General features: G+C 35.5%; 1 protein-coding gene across 6 annotated transcripts in view; it reads left to right on the top strand.

Moving 5' to 3' along the window:
* The window catches only part of ERBB4 (erb-b2 receptor tyrosine kinase 4), a 1166318-nt gene that overhangs the window by 825777 nt on the left and 314210 nt on the right, over nucleotides 1-26331 (top strand). For all 6 annotated transcript variants that reach the window (XM_040476138.1, XM_040476135.1, XM_040476139.1 and 3 more), the window contains exons 6-7: nucleotides 19802-19920; nucleotides 22703-22844. In XM_040476138.1, coding sequence (XP_040332072.1) covers nucleotides 19802-19920; nucleotides 22703-22844 — 261 coding nt within the window. The remainder of the gene's footprint in view (nucleotides 1-19801; nucleotides 19921-22702; nucleotides 22845-26331) is intronic.

Below are 26331 nucleotides of genomic sequence, written 5' to 3'. Positions count from 1 at the left end.
AAAAAAAAAAAAAAAGAGAGAAAACAAATCTTTTGAAATGTTCCAGACACCCTGTGGGAAATCCCAAAGTTAGTTTTAAATCAAAAAGACGTCATATAGAATTTGATTTTGGGGAATTTTGTCAAAAATACCAAAAAACTTTATTTTTAAATTTTGTTTATTAAGCTTTTATTTTAATTTCAGTATAGTTAACACACAGTGTTATATTAGTTGCAGGTATACAGCATAGTGATTGAACAATTCCATACATCACCTTGTGTTCACCGCAAGTACACTCCTTAATCCCCATCATCTATTTCTCCCATCTCCCCATCCACCTCTCCTCTGGTAGCTATCAATTTATTCTCTATATTTCCTGGTTTATCTCTACCTCTCTCTCTCTTTCATTTTTTTGCTCATTTTTCTTGTTTCTTAAATTCCACATATGAGTGAAATCATAAGGTATTTCTCTTTCTCTTGCTGGCTTAATTTCACTATATATATGTATATATCACGTGTTCTTTATCCATTAATTTATCGATGGACACTTGGGCTGCTTCCATAATTTGGCTCTTTAAATAATGCTGCTATAAACATAGGTGTGCATGCATTTATTTGAATTAGTGTTTTTGATTTTGGGCTAAATACTCAGGTGTGTGATTACTAGATCATAGAGCAGTTATATGTTTAACTTTTTGAGGAACTTCCATACTGCTTTTCACAATGGCACCAGCTTGCACTCCCACCAACAGTGCAAGATGATTCCTTTTTCTCCACATCTCACCAACACTTGTGGTTTCTAAAAATATCAGAAAGTTTTTATAGCAGTTGGGCAAATAGGAACATAGATCACCTTAAAACAGTGCTTAATTTTTCATTTAAACATGGTGCCAATTAAAGACTTTGCAGGCAAATACAGAAGTTAGTTGTTAAAAAAAAATCTTTAGCTCTTTTAAGAGAAGATTCAATTTTTTTTACATCATCAAAGACCTAATTAAAAAAAAAACAGGAAATTATTTTGACAAAGCACAGAATACTTGTTTTCTGGATGCATTACTTTAAAAGGTAAAGAAAAACCTTTTATAATCATTTCATTTTATTTATTTTTATTTTATTTTATGAACCAGTGAGCACAGGAGAGGCAGACAGAGAGGGAAAGAGAGAATCTTCAGCAGGCTCCATGTTCAGCACAGAGCCTGACTTGGGGCTCAAGCCAAGGCTCAGTCTCACAACCGTGAGATCATGACCTGAGCCAAAATTAAGAGCTGGTTGCTTGAGAGCTGCCTGGGTGGCTCAGTCAGTTGAGCACCAGACTTCGGCTTAGGTCATGATCTTGTGGTTGATGAGTTCAAGCCCCACATTGGGCTCAGTGCTGACAGTTCAGAGCCTGGAGCCAGCTTTGGATTCTGTGTCTCCCTCTCTCTCTGCCCCTCTCCCACTCATGCTCTGTCTCTCACTGTCTCAAAAATGAATATAAACATTCAAAAATATATATTAAAAAAAAAAAAGAATGGGTTGCTTAGCTGATTGAGCCATCCAGGTGCCCCCACCCCCACCTTACAGTCTTTTATCAAGAACAAAACAATAGTTCAAGAAAACTTTGTCCTTTTAACAGAGAGAAAACTGAATGATAATTTTGTACCAGGTTGCTTTTGATATTAAAACTTTTTCTTAATTAAATTCATTCCAACCTTAACCAGTCCTGATGCACATAAAATTTCTTTCCCCTATTATTTCTAGTAGTTTTAGTTAATATATTAGAATTTTATCCCTAAGAAAATTTTAACTTCTGGTGAAAACTAAGAAATAAGAGATTATAAACTGTCTTTTACATTAACATTCTATAGATTACCAGATTTGGAAACTATTTTTTTACAATTTCTAGAAACCTGCTTTCTCATAGAAAATTTCTCAGCATGTCATAAAACATATTTACTAATAGACTCAAATGTTATTTTATTAGTGATTATAATCCCAAGCAGGCTCCACACTCCGCTCAGAGCCAAATGTGGGGCTTGATCTCACGGACTGCGAGATTATGACCTAAGCCAAAATCAAGAATTGGGTGCTTAACTTCCTGAGCCATTCAGGTGCTCCTACACCCAAATATTTTTAATTCCTTTGTAAAAGGAAACAAAAATGGGTAAACCTGTGTTGAGTAATTAGTGTTCAATATTTTACCTTATTTAGAAATTATCTAGATATTCAATGAATTTAACTTGACATCATTTAACTTAACCTCGCAAAACTTTTTTTTAAAGTTTCAGGTTACCAAATATTTGAGGAAACTATTTAAAAAGTTCACCCAAAACCTTTTTATACTACTTACATCTACTTAACTTACTTGTTCTTAACAATTATGTTTGGACTACACATAAAAACTTCATGATACATCAGGGAAAGTCAGCTATCATCTCAAGCTATTTTTCTTGCTGACAAATTTTGTAAGAGATACATGAACTTATTTGACTCTTAGAAGCCTAGATAGAATAAAAGTATTATATTTAATGCTGATAACTCTAAAAATATGCCTGTTTTAATTAACCCAACAAACTCCAACTAGCTTTAATACCAACTATTTCCTGAACCTGAAAGTCATTTGGATTAAGTTTCTATTATATTTTTCAGAATTTAAGAATATTATATTTGTATAAGTGCTTCTTTGTTTAAGCCAATTAAATAGTTTCTTTTACAAATTAACTTAGGCAAAATACCCTCTAGAGGTAGAAAAATACCACACATCTATAACACGTATATATGGACTCATATAAACATACAGGTAGAAGTAAACAGACCTTATAGCTTCTGTGGCTCAAGCTTTTTATTACTAATATTTGTGGAGAAGTCATTTAGGATTTGAATTTGTCCTTAACAAATAATCTTGCTGTAGAGCAGTTTGTATTTCTATTTTTTTTTTTTTTTTTTTAGTTTACTTATTTATTTTGAGATAGAGCATGTGTGTGAGCAGGGGAGAGGTAGAGAGAAAGGGGAAGAGAGAGAATCCCAAGCATGCTCCACACTGTCACCATGGAGCCTGATGCAGGGCTCAAACTCATGAAAGGCAAGATCATGACCTGAGCCAAAATCAAGAGTCGGATGGTTAACCAATTGAACCACCCAGGTGCAGTTTGTATTTTTAAATAGACTTTCTTTCCTTTAGACTTAGGAATTGGGGATGGTCTAGATAAGAATTAACAGGGAAGGAATTCAGGTTTCACCAAGAAGGACTTTGGTTTTCCTAAGGCCATAATTTACAAGACTTTTGATAAATAGGGGTGGTTTGGGGGCTCCTAAAAAAAGAATATGTGAACTTCAAATTGATTCAAGAGCTGCATTTCTAGTTTTATAGAGATTTGTAAGATAAGGAAGCTTCTAACTCCTCAAAGTATTGGGTTGTGGCTTAAATGACATTATAGGCTGGTCCACCCATCCAGTTGCATTATCTTCAATTTGCTTAGGGATAAAGCCATTAAAAAAAAAAAAAAAGATTCTTACCAGGATCTGAATATCAGCTTCCAATTTGTCCAGCTTTTGACTACAGAAATACTTACACATTTCTTTTAAATATCTTGTCAGGTTTCAGCTGGGACAAGCAGTATATTTATCTGGCAATATTGAATGACCGCTTGGACTCAAGAGGTATCCCCAAAGAGGATACAAAAGATATTTTATTTTCCTTTATCTACTGACAAATAAAAGATATTTTATTTTCCTTTATCTATTACAGACAGGGATATAGGGGGAGGTGACCCTGGTAAGAATTCTCACTCTTAGCTGGCCTCTGCCAGTTTTTCCAGATCCCATCTGTGGGTTCTGAGTGGAGTTTAAAGTGAAGCATGTAATTCTGATATTTACTAAAATTTGGCAAGGCTTTTAAAATTAATTTTAATTTAGTTTCCCCTTGGCTGCTTAGGGGAGTAAATATAGCAGTTTAATAGAAAAACTCTCAGAGTCTCATCAGCTCTGGGAGTGGACTGTATGGAGGCCCTCCTTCAATGGTAGATGCAGGGGTGCCTATAAAGCCATTAACTTGGTGGACTTTTGTTTAGGTCTTGTAGTGTCTTCAGAGTGGAAGTGCAGTTCAGACAAAGTGTTACTAGATTGGCTGCTCAAATAAAGGAAGATAGAGGGGAGCAGTAGAAGTTAGGACAGTCTTACAATCTTTGTTTTAGGTACCTCTTTGTCTTTAATTTTTCATCAGCTTTTTGCAATTAAACTTTAACGAAGCTATTTTTTAAAGCCTTTTAGAAGCTTCTGCATACCAATTAAAATAGGTATTCCGTTCCTATAGGTTTGTGTGATTGGTGAACTGTCACTTTTAAGGACACTTCCTTTTTTAAAATTTTTTTTTCCAACATTTTTATTTATTTTTGGGACAGAAAGAGACAGAGCATGAACGGGGGAGGGGCAGAGAGAGAGGGAGACACAGAATCGGAAACAGGCTCCAGGCTCCAGGCTCCGAGCCACCAGCCCAGAGCCCGACGTGGGTCTCGAACTCACGGACCGCGAGATCGTGACCTGGCTGAAGTCGGACACTTAACCGACTGCGCCACCCAGGCGCCCCAAGGACACTTCCTAAATGAATGATCTCATCTAATTGGAACATTCCTCCTAATGGACATTGTCATTCCCTGGAGGGATGGCAATAGTTTAATAGGACCCTAACCACAGATGGAGTTCAACCCACATTTGTATCTGGTCATATTTTGGAGTCCTCAACCTAAGAGTTACCAAGCCACATTTTCATGACACAAAACAAGCTTAGGAAGATTTTGCCATTTTTGTAGGTATTTATAGTTTCCAGGACCATATTTCTTAGATATACAATAAGCAGGTATACCAGAAGGTGTGCTTGATTCTTTAGAGTTTAAGGATCCCATTGGCTAAGGGTTTCTCTGAGCCAAACTAATACCTAAAGGAGATGTGCCACTGATTTGGGGACAGTGCAGTGTTTACAGTGTACCTTTTCGGACAGACATTTTATTGTTTGCTGTTGACCTGTGGTCAATCTAACTTGTTCCATGGCCAGCGTATTCTAACATAGGAGTCTTTGGGTCTGGTGGTGAGCACTCGAACAACTCTTCAGAGCTCCACCCATGGCCACCAGTTTTTATAGCTTTTTTTTTTAATCTACACAAAAACAAGGCAAACGAACATGTGTACCTTAATATGTCAGCAGTAACCAAGAGATGTTAGTCACTGCATCCTGGCCCAGAGAAGGCCCTGTGTGTAATACCGGTAATCCCTGTGGAACCTTGGACTCAGGAAAGAATTACACCAGCAGACTCCAACAATTGCAGACTGTGGAATTAGGGGCTCAGTATGGATGTGAACTGTGCACTGGCACTAACAGTCTTTTTGTGGATCTTGGGACAGACAGAATTAAAGACTGGGAATTTCCCATTCAAAAATCTGCAGGTTGTTGTCTGAAAGGCTAGAGGTTTAGCTCCAACTCCAGCTGATCTGCCCTGGATTAGAAAGCCAGTTAGGATTGGGAGCTCCATGCAGAGACAGTGGAGCTGCGAACCTAGAAGGAATTTAGCCATGGCCTTTGGAAACAATGAGAAAGACTCCAAGTATTAGTGGGTGCTACCCTGTGTTTCTTGTTCCCAAAGGGGTAGGTGGTCTCTTTCCATCTTGCTGCTGCCACCAAATCTGTTAACAAAAATTAAACTAAGTAGGGATCACACTGGCTTTATTCACTGATTCATGAATCTGGCAGCATCTCATCTAGCAATGGAAGAGAGCTCTGCTGAGCTGTAGGAAAGGAAAGCTTTTTAAAGGCAAAAAAAAAAAAAAAGGGGGGGAGTGGAAAGGAGGAAACTGTTAGTAAAGAATGCATTGTTTCAGGCAAGGCTGTTTTCCTAAGGAGAATGGGAGGAGTCCATGGGGCAGATTATCCCACTAATGCTACCCAGGTAATTCTGTGTTGACTGGTTAAAGTTTACACTCCTGGGGGGTTGAAACTGCAATTAGATTAGGTATAAAGTCCTGGTTTGCTGACATGTGGTTTAGCAACTGGACTCCATTTTGAGCTTGCTGTCTCTTTTTTTTAACAAATAATACGGTATTAGTTCAAAAGAGAATTGGCTCAATGGAATCTAATAGAAAGTCCAGATGGAGACTAAAATCTATATAGTAATTTAGTTTTATAAAGTTGGCATTTCTTTTAGAAAAAAGTAACAAAGCATAGATTATTCAATAAATAGGCTTGGAACAAAAGGGTCATAGTACATAATAAAATAAAGTTAGACCCCTACCACAGAACAAAAGACACGGGATGAATTATACATTAAAAGTTTAGGAGCACCTGGCCGGCTCAGTTGGTAGAGCATGGAACTCTTGATCTCAGGTGCTAAGTTCCAGCACCACGTGGGCTTGGAACCTACTTAAAGAAAAAAAAAGAGTTTAAAAAAGCATGAAATAGACTAAGGATTATAGAATTGTAGACAAAACTTTTAAAAAGCATACAATAATTGAAGCATTAAAAATGTAGGTAAAAATTATGGGATGATGAAATCTTTTTAAACCTAATTCAGATTTAAAAGGAAGAAAAAGATCGTTTTAACTACATTATAATGTTTTTTGTTTTTAATTTTTGAAGAATTTTTTTTTCTTTCCAAGATTTTACTTAAATTCAAGTTAGTTAACATATAGTGTAGTATTGGTCTCAGGAGTAGAATTTAGTGATTTATCAGTTACAAATAACACCCAGTGCTCATCACAACAAATGCCCTCCTTAATACCCATCACCTATATAGTCCATTCCCCACGCATCTCCCCTCCTAAAACAATTTTTTTTAATATTAATTTATTTTTGAGAGAGAGAGAAAGAGAGAGAGAGAGGGAGAGCAAGCAGGGGAGGGGCAGGGAGAGGGAGACAGAGGATCCAAAGCCCGCTAGGCCCTAAGAATAGCAAGCCTGATGTGGGGCTCAAACTGAGGAACTACAAGATCATGACCTGAGCGAAGTCAGCTCAACCGACTGAGCCACCAAGGTGCCCCCTAAAACAAAATATTTTTAATAAAATTAAAAAGAATTAAAAACTTACACAGGAAATTTGTAAGAGTGTTTGGCTTCACTTATAATCAATGATATAAAAGCTATGAATTTTCACTGTTAGATTGTCAAAATTAAAAAAGAATGATAATTTCTGGTAAGGATAAAGTGTGGGGCCAGAAGAAATCTTGATTAGTGTCTCAAATTACTTTTGGCTGTGTATTTCGTGCCCTCTTAACTGTTATACTACCATAAACTGTAACAGGGAGGCGAAGGATCTATAGAAACCCAAAAATTGACATTGGTTATTGCTCTGTTTTTTTTCTAAAAAAAATTATATCTGTAGTTATGTATATTTCTCTAAGAGTTTGTATTATTTATGTAATTTCAGAATCTTTAAAAGGAAAGAATAATAAAAAATTATATTCTCTTTATCACAAAACAAAAAAAAAATTGGGGGATGCCCAGTTCTTTCCACATTACAGAAATAATAATTTATTTTAACATATATTAATAATGCATAAAAAGCTTTATTAAAAAAGCTTTATTTAATATCTATAATGTATTGTTTTGTATAAATATGTTGCTCAAAGAGACTCCCAAATGTTGTTGTATATTGGCTCACAGCTTACCGTACTGTCATGTAGGAGAAATTCAGACTTAACTGCCCCAAATTTCCAGTTATGATAGTAGAAGTAAAATAATCCCCCATAGTCTTTGGCATCATAAAAATGCAAAGAAAGGAAATGTCATCTCCAATGGCTTTAAGTTCCTGAATTCATGAGAAGGCCAGTTTGGCTCACATCTGTATTTGGCTCACATTTGTAAAAGGAACACCAGGACCATTTTCTCTACTTTCCTATTTTGACCTTTGTCTATGCAGTTGAGCAAAGCTTTCAAACTACTGTTTACAACTCATCGGTGGATTATAGTATCACTTCAGTGGACCCTGACCAACATTAAACTTATGTTGAAATAAACTAGACTAGAATAAATAGACCACCTTAGAATAGAATAAAAAAAAAAAAACTGTATCAGAATGCTTTACACATAATTCAGGTTAATATAATTTTTAAAACTTTTCATCATGTATATGTGTACTGAGCCATGATATAAAATGTTGTTTGTTTAGTTTTCTGTACTCTGAATTGTGATTTAAAAACAAAACAGAAACAAAATTCTTTTTTTTTTAAATATAATTTATTGTCAAATTGGCAACACCCAGTGCTCATCCCGACCAAAATTCTTTTTGAAAAAACACTGTAAAGAAGTATAATTTAACTTTTAGGTAGGCATGATTAACATTTTAACAAAATCTCAAACATGTTCTATGAGAAGAAAAGTAACAGTTTGAAAATAGCCTTCCTGCTATGCTTAAAGAATGTTTGTGGTGCAACTCTTTTAGGTAGTTCCACTCTAATTTTTTTTTTATTATTATTATTGATACATGGACTTTAAAAATGGGCCCTATTTTCCTCCTCTGTAAAATCAGTAGGTTGAACTCAGGCATATATGAGATTTCATAAAATGCTAAATATAAAATAATCTAATTTGTAGGAGTCTTGTTATAAGCTTTAAAATTATTTGAGTAATATCTTAATTTTCATTACTCACCACTCATAATTGTGTTGTTAGTTAAAATGACTCGAAAACAAACTATTTTTCAAGAATGTAAAGAAGGTTCATGCAGATTATTTGTTATTCAATGTTGTATTTAAAATAGCTTCTGAGGGGCGCCTGGGTGGCGCAGTCGGTTAAGCGTCCGACTTCAGCCAGGTCACGATCTCGCGGTCTGTGAGTTCGAGCCCCGCATCGGGCTCTGGGCTGATGGCTCAGAGCCTGGAGCCTGTTTCCGATTCTGTGTCTCCCTCTCTCTGCCCCTCCCCCGTTCATGCTCTGTCTCTCTCTGTCCCCAAAATAAATAAACGTTGAAAAAAAAAATTAAAAAAAAAAATAGCTTCTGAAACTATTTTCCTCCCACCTCTACCTCCTTCAGTTTTTAAATTTAGACACTCATTGTTTGAGGTTATTAATGTAAACATATTGATGGAGATATATAGGAGTCTGGAAACGAATTTAAAACCCTACTTTACAATAACTTATCCTGTGACCTAGGATAGGCTAGTTAATATTTGTTAAATGTTAACCTCTTCATCTGTAACACAGGGATAATTAACTTGGATTGCCAACTTACAATACAATGGGATAACTGCTAGACTAGAAGTCTGTATGGCATTAAGTGAGGTCACCAAGGAAGAAGGGGGAGGAGATACAGAATAATGGGTTCCAGTTAAGGGATTTGGTGAAGAGTTAACAAAGGAGATTTTTACCAAGATGATCCTTGAAGAATGTATAGACATCAGATGGGCAGAGGAAGGGCCTAGAACATGCCATACAAAGAACCAGGATGAGAAGGAGGCAATTTAAGAGATAGAGAATACAACTTATAATAAGCCTTGGTAACGAAGCTGATTTGGTTGTAAAGGAAAAGAGGGGGATTTGGCATGAATTCCAGTTTTGAGTTGGAGCAATTGAATCAATGATGGAAATAGTCACTGGGACTGAGTATATAGGGGGAGAATAGTGTTGTGGCTGAATTGAGAATGGGAATAAGGGAGTTTAGCTATGTCCTTTCTAAGTCTTAAATATCCCTGATTCATCCACGTAGAACTGCCCAATAAATAATTAGTTAATAAGTGGAAACTCAACTGAGATATTCACAGATATTGTAAAGAAGGACTGGGGATAGATACTTGAGACATATCTGCAAGTATGTGTTATAGGTAACTCTTGAAAATGCTTGGCTCTCTGAGGGTAATGAAGATCATGAGGTAAAGGGAAGATTATTTTTTTTAACTTACTTAAAATACAAGAATCTTGAGTATTGTCCTTGAAGAAATGGCCAGTAAAGACATTAATTGTAAAAGAGAGAATATAAATAATTTCCAATGCAAGAATTTGGCCTTAAATATTATGGGACTGGGCAACCTGGGACTCAGGAATAACCTAAAACAGGAAAATGAGCAACCCTTTATTTGAGATAAAAACAAAGTGAATGAGTGTGGATTTGGATGAAAAAGGAAAAAAATTGACATTAGAAAGGGGCACATTAATTTAGCTGACAACAGCTTTGAGTTTGCTAGTGCTATTAAATGTAATATTTCTCCTAGAATTTCAGCATCATTTGGTATTTTAATTCCCAAATTGATTACTAGGCATGGGCTCTGCTGTGATGTGAGCAAACTGGAAACTGCCTGGAAAACCCTGAACACATAGTGTTAATCCCTTAGAGATGGTTGGATGTGATTTTGGATTTGTCCATTGGAAAGTCAGTTTAGTTCAACTCCAGTTTTTTCATCAATAAAATGAGAAATTTAGACTAGATAGTACACATTAGGTCAGGAAATCTTTGTTCATTGTTTAACTGATGTGTGGCTCTGTCTTTTCCATTTTAATATTTGTGATTATTTTCATCACAAAATTGGCAGCATTTCCCACCCCACCCCCCTTTCGAGAAGGAGACTCGTCCAGGTGTTTATTGAGTAGGAGAGGTTATCTTTATCCTCATTCATTGATATTTTGGATAAGGATATACTTATCCTGATATACTAATATAAGCAAAAAAGGTAGGTTTTGTTTTGTTTTGTTCTTGCTAAATCTGGATGTAGAGATGTGTGGTCAAACATAATTTGAGGTGATTCAGAAAAATTCAATGTTAGATTTTTCCTGATTTCTTGGTTTGTGACAGCATATCATTTATGTGTGTGGTATAGGTGCAGCTTTCAATTCTAATGTAAAAATGTATTCTTTAGGAGTCTCTTTGTGATTTTCTTACGCAGATTCATATGCTTCCTTTATTATTTTGAAACGTATATATACAGAAGAATTTCAAGAATATTTTTATAGTTAATGTAATAGAATACTATCGGCTTTTCGAATTCTAACTCATAAACTTTGGTAATGTTAATAGCGTATTAAAAGGGGAGAATTTCCCTGATGCCCAAGTGTGTATTTTAAAATCAGTTTTAAGTTCCCTCAATGAATCATTGAACATGTCATTAAAAAAATAGGTTGAATAAAACTTCATTAAATAAATGAAGAAAGCAGCTAGTGATGAAGAATGGATGTGACAAGATTCCTTTCCTATTTAACACAACTAACAACATTATCATGTCATACCCCATGGGTCACCAGGGATTTATCTGGGACAAGGGTCAAACCTCACTAATAGCTGCTAAAATCTGAGCATACTTTATTAACTGACTCTGAATGTCAATTTCAGTAATGGCTTTGTGTGCATTTGCCATGTTTTTCAGGTGAACTATGGCAGTTACTGCACTTAGGATTAAACCATTATGTCACCTACAGGAGTGTATACCTCATGGTATGGCCTAGCTAGTTCCCACTAATTAGGAATTAGGAATAAAAGATAGTAAATTGCATTTTATTCTGTGATGTGAAAATGGGTATGCTTTGCAGTAATTTGGAAGATACAGACACTTTTTTTTTTTAATAATTCTGTTTTCCTGGACTCCATTATTTAAAATAAATAAATAAATAAATAAATAAATAAATAAATAAATAAAATCCTTCCCTGAATGCCTTTTTCCAGTGTTTAAGTCTTATGTTATTGGTTGAAAGAATTGATAAATTATTTAAGGTTCAAATTCCTTCCTTGTCCAAATTAGGATATAGCCTAATGTATCTTAAGGGCTTACTCTGCGTGGCAACAATTACTGACTTCATCATTCTGTGATCTAGCTAGCATGAGATAGGAAGCAGCAGTTTAAGACCCATTTTCATCTCTGCCTTCCCATCTAAATAAATGCTTTACCCTTCCTAATGTAACCTCTCATTAGGGAGAAAAAAAAAGGGTCTTACAGCAGAGGTTTAGAGTTGTTGGTTTTCAAGGCGACTTATGAAAACCTCAGGGCTCCTACTAAGAAAAAAAAAAAATTCTGGCCCTTTCTCCAGACTTACTAAATCAAATGTAGGAGGAGAGGCATCTTTATTTTAAACTTTCCTATGTGATTCCTAGAGTTAACCTGGCCCTGGGCACACAAATGTGTCCAGTTGTTCTCCTTTGGGAAAATGAGTAGTGGTCTATAGTTTGGTGTTAGTTTCATTAAACTTGATTTTCTACTCATTTCAGCAAGCTCTAGAAGTAGTGTGTGTTCTTGGATGTTTCATAGGCGTTATTTGTTTCATTAAAGTATATCCTGATGATAGTAGCCTTCTAAAAACATGTTGCATAACCCAGCGTGTCCATTTTTTTTTTTTTTATTTTTTAGTTACAATTTCACCACTCGTAGGAATAAGTATTGGATCAAAGAACTAAAGGATTACCTCTAGGGAGCATTTCATCAAGCCCCTTGTCTGTAATTAAGCGGATGTCTAAAGCATCCAAAAGAGATTTCCCTTAAATACTGACAAATAGGGGTTCAAGAAGCCCTTTTAGTTGCTCATTACAGTGTTTTTATCACTCTAATAGTCAATAAATTCTTCTTCCCATCCAACCCCAATCACCTCTGCTTTAACCCAAGCATTTTTCTTCTTGTTCAAAACGCCAAGTATGTAGCTGAACACAGCCTAACATTACAAGATTCCACTGAAGCACTGTCTATTTAATGGACATAATGTGCTTCATGGACACAGAAATTTGGTCAATAAACAGAAATAGTATAGGCAGCATAGAGGTACAGGTCACTGAATATTAGTTGGAATAGAGAAAAATAAAAATAAAATCAATGTCCTTTAAAGTGTGTTTAGCAATGCAATTGGGGACTGCCAGTATACTTTTTATGTAGGCAGCTGCTAGGTGAGAGAAGGGAACAGCTTTCTGACAGTCTCATACTTTACTGTCTGAAAACTTCCCACTTTAGGTTTTTTTCTTCCCAACTCTTCCTACCTGCTTGCATATGGATTTTTTGCTTGTTTGCTCTCCCAATTAGTGATAGAGGGCTTAACAACACAAATAAGAAATTAGAGCAAGAGGTCAGTCAGTGTGGTAAAATTTCAGACAAAGAATAATCAGTCAGTCAATCAATCAAATGGTGTAAGTAATCTAGAGTTTTCCCCATTTTTATTGGATAGAGTTATGATTTTCAACTCTAGACTGCATATTGGAATCACCTGGGGAGCTTATTAGAAGTGGCAAGATCTAGGGGCACATGAGTGACTCAATCAGTTAAGCGTCTGAGTTCCGCTCAGGTCATGAACTCACAGTTCAGGGTTCGAGTCCCGCATTGACCACTTGGAGCCTGAAGCCTGCTTCAGGTTCTGTGTTTCCCTCTCTCTCTGCCCCTCCCCCACTTGTGCTCTGTCTCTTTCTCAAAAATAGATAAACATTAAATAAATTTTTTTAAGTGGCAAATCCTAGAACATTGCAGGTAATTTTGATTTACTAGGAATTAAATGATTCCTAGGTATTTTTTAAAGTATTCTGTATCCTGCTACTCAAAATGGTCTATGGACCAGCAGACAGTGACATTACCTGGGAGCTTATTAGAATGGACAATCTAGGTCCCCACTGATGTTGACCAAGTGAAAATCTTCACTAACACAGGAATTCCCATATTAAAGTTTGAAAGGCCCCATTAGATAATCTGGTTCAGAACCACTGGGTAGAGGAAGTGAACAGAACCAAAAGGCCCTCCTGAGGGCAAGGATATGGAAGAAATGAGGAAAGAAGAAGCAGATAAGAAAAGAAGAGAGAAGTGGAAGAGTGTAAAAACACAAGAAGACACTTATAAATACTTTGCCTAAATTTAACCTTATTTATTTTTTAATGGGCAGAGATCTTTTTGTTTTGTCACTGTTATGTCAGCGCCCTGTTTTGCATTATTTATGAATGTTCTTTATCCTTTTGTAGCTCACAGGAAGCAGTAATAAATATTTAAGTAAATTGTCAAAGTTCTTTAAATAAATTTCTAAGGGAGTAACTTTAAACATGGTTATTATTATAATTAGAGAAGAAACTCAGGGCACCTGGGTGACTCAGCTTCTGACTCTTGATTTGGGCTCAGGTCATTATTCCAGGGTTGTGGAATTGTGCCCCACATTGGGCTCTATGCTGAGTGTGGAGGCTGCTGGAGATTCTCTTTCTCTCTCTCTCTCTCTCTCTCTCTCTCTCTCTCTCTCTCTGCCCCTCTCCTCCACTCGCACTCTTTCTCTAAAAAAAATTAAAAAAAAATAAAATAAAATAAAGAAGTAACCAGCCACTATTTTTATGAGTGATGTACTGATATGATAAAGCTACTTACTTTAATTTCTTGAGATGATAGATATTCTTTCAACAGTATCCCCTTACCCTGGAATGTATGGTTCCTTAAACTTTATCCAATTCTTTTTTAAAAATTTTTAATGTTTATTTTTGAGAGAGAGAGACAGACAGAGCATGAGTTGGGGAGGGGCAGAGAAAGAGAAAGACAGAATCCGAAGTAGGCTCCAGGCTCTGAGCTGTCAGCATAGAGCCCGATGCAGGGCTCAAACCTATGAACTATGAGATCATGACCTGAGCTGAAGTTGGATGCTTAACAGACTGAGCCACTTAGGCACCCCTATCCCTCTAATTCTTATGGATATTTTGGATGAATCTCCATTCCTAATCTCAAATTTGCTGAGCCCAATATAGTAAACACCGTAACTTCCCAGATTTTACCTTATGTTACACAATCACAGTTAGTGATGTACCATCAATGAATAAGATAGTTAAAATTCGACCCAAATTTTTAATGCACCCAATGAAGCAATTTAGGAAGGATACTAAATATGAGAGGGGAATATCTAATGAAATAATATTCAGGCAAGGGTGGAAATTAATATAACGAAAGCAATTATAACTCAATGTTCCCATGGAGACTAAGTGAGTTATCTCATTGATTTCAGGGACTGTTGTTTTGTTTTGTGTTTCCATCATAATAAAATATGAGCAGAGTTTGATGTGTTTAATTCATATTAAGTAGTATTATTAATCAATAAATGCCATTAAATAGATTATACAAAGGGAATGTTTTCTTTCTAAAAATAAATCTCATATAACAATGTGAAAAAAATGTTTCTTAACTGTGTCACATCACTGTTTAGAGATTAACCTTGTTGTTTTGTTCTTTTTGCTTACTTATATTTTTACCTATCAAGCAAACACTTCTAAATATATTTCATACTTACTGAACTTTCAAATGGAATTAAGGCATATGAACACTGGGATAGCAAGAAGTGCTATTTACTGTTGAATATATCATACTTCTTTTTATTTTTAAAATGAATTATAGACTGCTTCTGAAGCAAAACCCATAATTCTCTTTTTAATATCTTAAGTCAAAAGTTTCAAAAGTAATGACTTAGAGAGATGTTTCTTTGCAGGTTCTTGAAATGGAATGGTGTATCTAAGATCAAAGTGTCCTGAAAAAAGTATGAGTTATGTGAACACTTGATAGATAAAATTGCTATTTTGAACAATTTAAAGTTGACTCAACACGTATGAATGAATAATTTCATCTACATGCTTTAAAATTTTCAGAGCATAGGGGCACCTGGGTGGCTCCATCAGTTGGGCACCTAACTTTGGCTCAGGTCATGGTCTCACGGTATGTGAGCTCAAGACCTGCTTCGAGCTGTGTGCTGACAGCTCAGAGCCTGGAGCCTGCTTTGGATTCTGTTACTCCCTCTCTCTCTGCCCCTCCCCCACTCATGCTCTGTTTCTTTCTGTCTCTCAAAAAAGAATAAATGTTAATTTTTTTTAATTTCAGAACATAATAATTATTATTGAACTTAAGATAGAAGTATGATAGATTAGATTTTAAAATATTATTTTCATACTTAAATAGTATACTCAATAAGAGAATTGAACTCAATAGGAACATTTTATATATAATTTTAAAATAAATTAATAGTTAATTATCTTTATAAACATTATCTACATTAATTTTCTCAATTGACAGGAAAGACCAAAATATATAAACAAAGAGAACTGAAACATTTTGCATACTTACCTTAAACCACCATAGAGTTAAAAATAGAAATTAACAGTCATATGTGTTTAAGGTTAAAATATGGTGTGATTTATATGCTATTAATGCTGACTCATTTTGTGCTATTTCCAGCTGAGCAATGCCTGTCAAGTTAAAGCAAGTTAATAGACTATACTGGGATAATACCTATTTTAAATCTAATAATTTGTTTACTTAACATATGTCTGCTATTTCAGTTAACAACTTTGGTACATTCAAAAAGGCCTTGTTAAATCTGGAAGAGAGGAATTATATGAGAATTTATTTTTTACAAAATCTCTATTAAAAGTATTTTCTTTATATGGTATAATTAGAATATCTAAATAAATATACTACTTGGATAAAAGATAGGAACATCAACATAAGTCCAATGTATGAATATGAAGAATTAATGAGTAGATATAATTTATTTGGGCATATTTCATATATGTAGTGTATATGTATATGTATATGTATTGTGTATGTATAATGTATATGAAATATAAATAACAATTACATGCATGACAGGTACAGTTCTAAACATTGGAAAACACCAACAAAATATGTAATAAATGAGTTGTAAAATATGTTAGGTGGTGATCAATGCTATAACAAAGATGAAAGAAGGAAGGAAAGATGTAAGGAAGGAGGCAAAGAAAGAGAGAAGAGAGGGAGAGAAAGAGAGAAATAGAAAGAAAGAGAAAAAAAGAGTAGCATCCATCAGGAATCAGTAATTTGAAACGGATTCAGTATTAAATAGGGGTAGACTTCACTGAAAGAATGAGATTTGAGCAAAGGAAGGTAAAAGAATAGGACAAATCGATTTACTATGTAGAACTTTCTATTGGAATACTTACAAAAGAAATAATTTATTTCAAAATTTAATGTGACCCAAGCTGCAAATACAAAATACGCTGTCACAAATCCAGACTTAAAAATCTGTCTTTCAAAATCCTCTATATCAGATAACTCTATTTTTACAAAATAAAAGCAAGACAGGGAATTAATCCAAATGTTTCAGTTTAAACTATTTAATGTTTGTATTGCTTTTACTACCTAGGTAAGAATATAATCAAGTCCAAAAAAGGAATATAGTTCATACTTAAATATTATATATTATTTTATGAATATCATAATCATGTTCAAATAAACAGGGTCCAAGTGAAAATGTAGAATCATGAAATAATAACAAAATTTAAGGAGCATTTAAGTCTAATGTATGAATTAGCAATAATTCAGTTATTTGCATTTTGATATGCTGTGTTTCTGGGTATTTTAATATTGTCTATTTACAGGGTTTAGTACCCTACCTCTTTAGTTCTCTGCATGTTTTTCTTTTCCTTTGATATGTCCATTAAGCAGTACCCAAATGCTTTCACTGAGTTGGCAATATATGATTTATTTAGTTGGAAAGGATACTTACTTTCTTGTATAGGAAGTGTCAAGCACTGTACCAGTCCCTAAGGAGAAAAACATCAATAATAAGACAATAGACTTCAAAAAATTACTCTAATAGTTTAGTAGAGGGAACAAACCTAAAAAAAAAAAAGATACAATGTAAAGTACAATAATAATATCTAACCTGAGAACTATTAACAGGGGCCATGTGAAGCACTTTATACCTATGTCTCTATTTATCTTCAATCCCATTAGGCACATATGATTACTAAATCCATCTTAAAACCAGCAAAATGAAATACAAAGATATTCAGTAACTTGTTCATATCACAAGAATAGAGTTAGGATTTGGGCGTAGTCCTTCAGACCACACAGTCTGCATTAACTTTCTTCCTTGTTCAGAAGAAACAGTGATAAAATAACTCATCCTAGCGATGTATCTGGAGTTTTCAGAGAGAAAATGGCATCTGAATATAATCTTATAGATGAATATTTTCCAGGATAAGAAGACAAGAAGGGTTTTTAGCATGGATGAGAGCATTATAAAAAGGCAATGAGAATCAAAATTGCAAACGATGCAAGAAATCAGGAATCACAAGTGGTGTTTGTGTATGGATGGATGTGAAAAGCACAGTGAGAGACACCAGTATAGATAGGGGTGGTGTTTAGTTGATGAAGCACTTTTATCCCTTGCTATGGGTTTCCTCCTTTAGTACAGGGATGACAAGTTTTACCTTGTGAAACAACACTGATTTATAAGCAGTGGCTTGTATTTTCAAGCATTGCTTTTCGAGCAGCATAGAGGATTAATTGGGATCCGAGAAACCTTTTAGAAGGCTATGTAATAATTTAGATATACGTTTTTGAAAAAGTTGGAATAGAGAGGAGGGACAGTAATGAGGACTGTTAGTTAGCAATTTTATTTGATAATTTTGTTAGGTACGCGAAGTGAGAGTGAGGGCAAAGGAGAAATAGAAAACACATCCCAAATTTTTAACTAAGCTACTGGATGGATGGTACTAATTAAGAGAAGGGAACAAAGGAGACAGATATACTCAACTGGTGGAGGTGAGAAAGTGTACATTCCACATTGTACATCTTGAGGTATCTAAATGAGTCTTTTGTAGGCACCTGGTAATACTTGCTGCTGCTCAGTAGAAAATTCAGATTTGGATCTGATGTCATCTATCTATAAGTAGTGTGAAAAGTAGGGAATTAATGGTTTCATCTAGGCATGAGCCCATAACCCAAAGAAAGCTGTCAAGACCAACTGGGGGAATACTACTGTTTAAAGGTCAGAGTCTTTCTACAGTAGCAATGAAGGAAGCTTTGAAGAACTGTTTAAAAAGATGAAAGGAAAGCAGATTGAAGTGGAAATATGGAAGCCAAGAAGGGATGTGCTATATATATTCTGTAACATTTATTTCTCTAAATACTTAAAAAGTATCTCTTTGGAATAAGTGAAATAAGTGTCCCTCAGTGCTATAATTTTGATGCCCAGCCTATTGCACTGATTTTACTAAAGCATACCTCGATACAGTGCTGTCAGCTTGGATCAAAGGATGTTGTAAGAAAAGACCAATGGGAATTTTGGTTGTGTCCACTATGAATGTGCCCCTTCCTTCCTTCCTTCCTTCCTTCCTTCCTTCCTTCTTTCTTTCCTTCCTTCCTTCCTTCCTTCCTTCCTCCCTCCCTCCCTCCCTCCCTCCCTCCCTCCCTCCCTTCCTTCCTTCCTTCCTTCCTTCCTTCCTTCCTTCCTTCCTTCCTCCCTTCCTTCCTCTCTTCCTTCCTTCCTTCCTCCCTCCCTCCCTCCCTTGCTCCTTCCCTTCCTCCCTCACTTCTTTTGAGGATATTGCACTGTTCCTTACATAGGAATCTTGGTGGAAATTTTACTTAAATCTCAACAATAGAAACACTTATGCTACTATTGACCAGTTATCTGTATCTGTATCGTTATTTATATATCTACTTGATATGAATCTTGTAAGATATAATGTGAATCATGTAAAAGTTTATGTTCCCTTGACTACTAAAAAGCTTGGATTATTTCTGGGGATACCTTCTGCCATAAAATCTTACTGTGCACATTGTGAATTGATTTCACTGCTGACTCCATTTTTTGTACCCTGCCAAAATGCCATACTCAGTTACTTCAAATTTGATTCTTTCCTGCTAAGTTGTACAATATTTTTGTAAAATACGAGAGGTGCTTTCTGGAACAAGAAAGAAGATAAAAACAAAAGTATGTATTAATTTTTGAAGGTTTTTGTACAGTAATTTTGCAGACTTCATTTGGTACATATTAGCTGAATTGAGTCAGTGGTGGGTTGAGTGTTGTTACCTGAGAGCTCAGCCTTTGTCAGCTACTCCAAAGCACCTTAGAAGTTTCTCTTGGTGGCTGACTTTGATCAAAGTCTCATCTCTGCCTTCTGCAGTGACAAGGACGGTGTGTGCAGAACAGTGTGACGGCAGGTGCTATGGACCCTATGTCAGTGACTGCTGTCATAGAGAATGTGCTGGAGGTTGCTCAGGACCAAAAGACACCGACTGCTTTGTAAGTCTTGGAGATCCCCTTTTAGTCTCCTGATCTCCCTCCTTTCTAGTTGGATTCGGGCATACCGAATCTTTAACTTCTCATTAAAATAAGATCGAATTTAACATTTTAGGATTAAGAAGATGTTTTGCCTTCCTATAATACATCTCCTCACTGGGTGGCTATTGATTAACTATGATGTTTCTGTTATACTGAATGAATTATGTCTTTCAGACATAATTTATATTACAGGTGAGATGTATTGGAGAATGAGAAGGGGAAAAGATAAAAAGATATTGAGATATCTTTTAAAAGCTAATAGTGCCCTTCCAAAATTTACATTGATTACCTGTTTATGTTGTTGCATCATTGAATTTTCTGAGTGGGGGCTCTTGAATTTTATTTCCTGAATTTAAATTTCAAGATTATAGCTCTTGATTTCAAGATTATTCATAAATTTATTCATTTAACTATTTCCCAGTATATTTTGTTTACAAGTTAATATTATTCAAAATTTATAAGATTTACAAACTCATGCTTAAAGCAATTTATATGCTAATCAGTGTGATTTTTATTTTAGAAAAGGACAGTTTTCTTTCCTTAAAATTAACATTTATAGCTTTTTGGGGACATGTTTTAATTACATTTTAATATCCCCAATACAGTTATTTCTGCTCTTTTGAATACAGACAATTCTGTGAACTATAGTTACCACAATTTCATAAACACAGACATTGTTTTCATTTTATGCTAAAAATAATAAAATAAGTAATTGTTTTTGCTATTAACAATGAACAGAGATATTCATTTTTTCCTATTCTGAAATATCCAGAGAATACACATATATATTAAGAATTGAACATTTTTTAAATGACACAACTCTGAAAATAGGCAAAACATAAATTAAACCTCTTATGATATAGTCATTTCTTAATTTTCTTAATGTTACAAGAAACTTAATTTTTCTACCCTAATCCTATATTGAAACAAAAGTATATATTGCAGAAGTGAGTAGGGAAGAAGAAGTAAAGAAAAGAAAAATGTCAAAAATTTAAGGAGGATGCTCAGCAGGTTTTGAAGTGAGATGCTTTCCCTTGCCTATCACTTGATATGGGGTAAAGCCTGAGGCGGGGGACACTGAACAGGTGTTATAGTAACAATTCCAAAGCAGTAACAACAAGAAACACAAACGATAGCCATTCTTTCATGGTTCCATTATCATGATAAGCAGAGTGCCTGGTGAGCCTTAGAATTCTCATTTCATTACTTTTATGGAATGGTCCAATGACTCCACTTTGGCATTTGGTACAGAATGTTCAAGAATGCCAGACCGAGGCCTTGGTGTAAGTTCCGTTGTTTTGTGTGCAGTCTGGAAGGTAAATTTGTTTGATTCCTCTGGTTTATGTCCCTTTGTTGCCAAGCAGTCTGTGCACAACACTGCATAAAGTATGTTCGTAAAGCAATTATGAGGACACATGAAGTTTTATAGCCATAAATTAAAACTCACTGAGTTTTCCTGATTGCTTTTTAATAGATTCTTCCTGGAAAATGTCATCGTAGTGAATAATGTATCATGAGTGAGTCTCGTTCTGATTATGCATCTAGTAGGCCATTGTCAGGGAATTGTCATGTTTGTGATGAAGCACTTGCTAAAACAACAATTGATGAAGAAAATGTTTTGAAGAAACAAAATGAATTAGTGCTTATTAATAACCATACATACAATTTATGATGAAATATAAAATATAGCTAGAGTTCATATGAGCTTACCTTCCAAGGCCTAAATTATTCCTCTGAAGGTTTAAGTTGTTCAATTAAGAGAATTAGTTCATCCACTCTTTTGAAAGGCATGTTTGTATGTGTGTGTGTGTGTGTGTATATATGTGTGTGTGTGTGTGTGTGTGTGTGTGTGTGTGTGTGTGTGTGTATAATTTGTATGTATATGTACGTTACATATATTTTATATCAAATACCTCTCAGGTGGCAAAATTGTTTTTAATTCTTATCAAATGCATTTGAACATATTAACAAATGAAGTCTCAATGCAAATAGGTAAGTCAGCAGAAACAAACTGTTTTATTTGAACTTGATGGCTTTTACTAAATGGTGTGGTATTATGATGAAAGCCACACAGGAAATGGCAGCACATTATTTAATCATGAGCTAAGTATGTCTGCTTCCCTTCATTTCAGCATCAAATACTCTGTATTTACACGGACTAGTCACCTTCCAAAACCTTTTCTTCAAGTCCAGTGTAAATGGCTCCTCACCAATGTTTCCTCACCACACAGTGATGACCAATGTACTTTCTCATGCTGCTTCCGGCACTGAACTTTCCAAATACCAGCTTTAAGGACAATCTAGATTGTAGAATTGGGAAGTCAGTTGCCAGTGCCAGACTCTGAGACTCCGCATAAACACTTTGAATGGTGTGAGTCAAAATTTTTTTTCACTGTGAGCTAATTTTAATAACTTAAACCAATTATTAATTTGGAGACCACTGGACAGAGACTAAGTAACTTGAACATCAATAACTTTGTAGAGATGGTATATTCATTGGCACTGGAAAACCAGTTTTATAAAATTTTAGAAGTCCAAAACAAGTTAGAACTTAACACTAAGCACTTAATGACCAAAAAGTGTCAAATTTTATACTTTTTGTGAAATAAGTATAGAACACGTGTGTAAAAATATAAATATAATAATAAAGAATACATCCTTCTCACAAAGCTGTTACAGCAATGTTCTTTTAACAAGTTATGAAGGTTATTTTTAGATGAAATTAATACTTGCTATGTTGCAGGCCTGCATGAATTTCAATGACAGTGGAGCGTGTGTTACTCAATGTCCCCAAACTTTTGTCTACAATCCAACCACCTTTCAGCTGGAACATAACTTCAATGCAAAGTATACATATGGAGCATTTTGTGTCAAGAAATGCCCACGTAAGTAACAAGATGAGAATAGCCAATTTAATGAGATCATCATTTAAAAACCAAAAAATTTCATATAGATTTATTGTAATTTAAAACTTGCAATAACATTGTTGGATATACTTGGATTTAGGTCCTATTGCTACCATTTCACAAATAAGAAAATTAAAGTTCAAAAAATTAAAGTGATTGGTCCAAAGTCTCAGCAAAGGAGTGTCATGCTTAAAGTTAGAATGTAGTGTCATTGCCTTCTAAGCTCACTGTTTTCACTATACCTCAGTGTATTTGTACATGATACTGTTTCTCAAAAAAGTGATTAGTTAAGTGCCAGCAAGCTTTGTAATGAATGAGGTCTGCTTCTAATCACAATGAATTTTTACCTAATATCATTTCTGATTACTTATTTGTAATAGATTGTGTAGCATGATAGTTTTAATATCAAATCTAATCTTAAACAATAACAATAGATGTGAAGGGCATGTTGACAGATCTTTACAAAATTGATAACTCATCCTGGGAATTCCAAGTGACCAGCTTCACTTTCATCAAGAATTCAGTATAATGTATGTCTTCACGTTTGCTCCAGAGTGAGCAATGGGACATTATTTCTTCATTGTTTTACCTAAGAAAAAGAATGACTACATTTGTCCACATACTCATTTAAAAGAAGAAGGTTTTACAATCTACATCATACCGCTATTATGTTTTCTTGTTTTGTGTCTGTGATTGAATAGGAAGTGTGAAGGACATAGGATTAGAGTGGTTATGGTTTCTGGCTCTGCGCACTTATTACTTATGTGATTTTAAATGAACTATTTAGTTTTCTGTATTCTCCTTACGAGGTGGATAGTAATAATCATGGTTCTGTCTTTCCTAGAGTTATTATAATGATCAAAGGTTTGGGGAAAAAGAATCAGAGGGACAGTATATAAAAACAAGTGTTTGAAAACAATGACAATTCTCATCATTATTATTACATACTTTTATATTGGTTAAAAGAATAGTTATGCATATAAGCTTTTAACACCTAAATTGTGGCAAGTGGAGAACTATTTTGTGAAATTACATGCCCAGTTTCCTTAGATACCTCATAAATTTCCTTCCTTGGAATAGTTTAGGTCAATCAAATTACAGACTGATTTAAAAACACTTCAGTATTTATCTATGTAAAATTCAAATATTTGTAGGGCCCTGCTCATGAGGCATGAACTATTTTGGGAAAACAAAGACATTTAGCTTTTAAATACTGGTCCACAATCTCCAACCCAGAATTCTAACATTCAAAAATTACAGACAAATATTTTTTGCAACTCGTTTGGCTGCAAAATCTGTACCTGACTGATATGAGGGTTTTTATACTTTGTATTTACTCCACTTGATATATATCGCTGCAAAACTGTAGAGGTGTTTAAATATGGGGTATTTCTGAAGACCTTGCAGAAAGGATGGCCACATAATATGCAGTGTATTCAGATGTTGCAGGCTTGGTTCTCCTCACACAGAGATTGGGTTCTTAAGGAGGAGTGTTCTCAGAATGACTACAGAAGGATATAGAGAAGGAAGGGAACAGGCTGCAATGCAGTGTCAACAATGTGCCTTCTGTTGTGGTGGATGCCCTCTGGTGGATGTTAACTGGGAATGCAAAGATCTTCACTGCCCACTCCCATGGATTCATATACATCCCTCCGCCGCAGACTTCCTTCAGTCCCAGACTTCCTAATATTTCTTCTCCCATGGCAAACTACTGCTCATGAGTCCATACTTACTGCAAGTCCATACTTACTGTGTGTTCCGCACAAAGTAAGTGATCATCTGAACTATCCAGAACTATGCCCACTGGTAGGTTTTTTCCTTGCCACTGTCTTTCAAGTCTGCTCCTGAGTGAGCCGCAGGGCCACTGCCATTCATTTTGAGCGGCTTGCACCCACATAGCAAACTTAATTTTTGTCTTCGTCTGTTAACTCTCACAAGTGCCCTCTTTTGGCCCCCACGCAGACATAGGTATGAGCTGAGTGAGAGGTGCCAGCACGAGGAGTCTGGGCTACCTGCTTATGTGTTTACTTATGCCTCTGCCATGATTCACATCCAATCTTAAATATACTGCTTCTATCTTGGGGTAGATTCCTGTTGAACATGGCCAACATTATGACATCATGGTTCTAATAAAACCTGATGCATGATGGGCAAACCTTTGTTTAATTTTTTTAAGTTTATTTATTTATTTTGAGGGAGAGAAAGAGAGCAAAAATGAGAGTGAGCACGAGTTGGGGAGGGTCAAAGAGAAGGAGAGAGGATCCCAAGCAGGCTTTGTGCTATTACTGCAGAGCCCTACGTGGGCTCGAACTCATGAACCAGGAGGTCATGACCTGAGCCGAGATCAAGAGTCAGACATTTAACTGACTGAGCCACCTAGGTGCCCCTGTGATGGGTAATTCTGACTAGAAGGTCAATCAATGACCCATGGTTAGGTGCTCTATCTCTACCAGGAGCCAGAAGCATATCAGGAGTTGTGTATTAAATAGCATACGATTATGTGCTACAGATTGTGTGGCTTAGCTATAGAATTGTGGAGGTCTCAATATGATTTTCCAGCTGGGACGTGCCATAACTCCACATGACTTATTTTCCCACAACAGACACTCCTACTACCGATAGCCTCTTGGGTTTTATTACCCAAGTCGCATAATTGCTTGCATCCCAGACTGGACTTGCACGATATGCCTTTCCTGATCTGAGCCCCCTTCAAGGCCAAAAGCCTTCCATACCACTGAATATCAGGCCAGAAGCAGTATTCCCAGATATGGAAGGATACTGCCTTTGAAATATAAAGTGGCCTAGCAGGTATTGTGTTTTCTCTTTGTTGTGGGAGGCTTTCGATGCAATGATTTGTTCTTTTTTTGGGAGGAGACAATGTCATGGCATATTCCAGATCACTGGACCCCTAAACATTTTACCACTGTGTCAGGTAATTGTATATACCTGGTTTATTTAGTATACCTTTCCTAAGATGCTGCCTTTCAAATCCCATTTTGTTTCTTCATATAAAACTAGGGAACAGTTTATATGACATTCCACTGAAAGATAGAACACATTTTAAACATTTCCTCCTGGATATGAAGTGCACTTTCTTGATCCAAGGCAATTCAACTTCAGCTTCATTTGTGCCTCATGTAACTTGAAGTATTTTTAGGCTTCAAACTTGCATCATGACATGAAATGAAGTGGAACTATTGAAAAACACAAACTAAATGTCATGTAGTTTCCTATGTCTATAAAAGAAATTCTCTCTATCTTGGGGGCAATTCAGGATGTGGAGCAGTAATCAAGCAAGTACTAACCATTGTTAACACATGCTGCCCTTGGATTTGAATGTGGATGCTCATAGATTCTATTTCAGGCTGAGATATTTAAACGGAGATGTTTTAAGGAAAGAGACGTGTATACTACCAATGATGCCAATCATTGTCAAGCCCTAAAATACCTTATTTTAAAGTTGTTT

The sequence above is a fragment of the Herpailurus yagouaroundi genome, unplaced genomic scaffold (assembly GCF_014898765.1).
Source record: "Herpailurus yagouaroundi ecotype Mexico unplaced genomic scaffold, PumYag 140, whole genome shotgun sequence".
In the NCBI taxonomy this organism is placed as follows: domain Eukaryota; kingdom Metazoa; phylum Chordata; class Mammalia; order Carnivora; family Felidae; genus Herpailurus; species Herpailurus yagouaroundi.
Note: the sequence above shows the minus strand (reverse complement) of the source record. Positions and strands in the feature narration are given on the sequence as shown.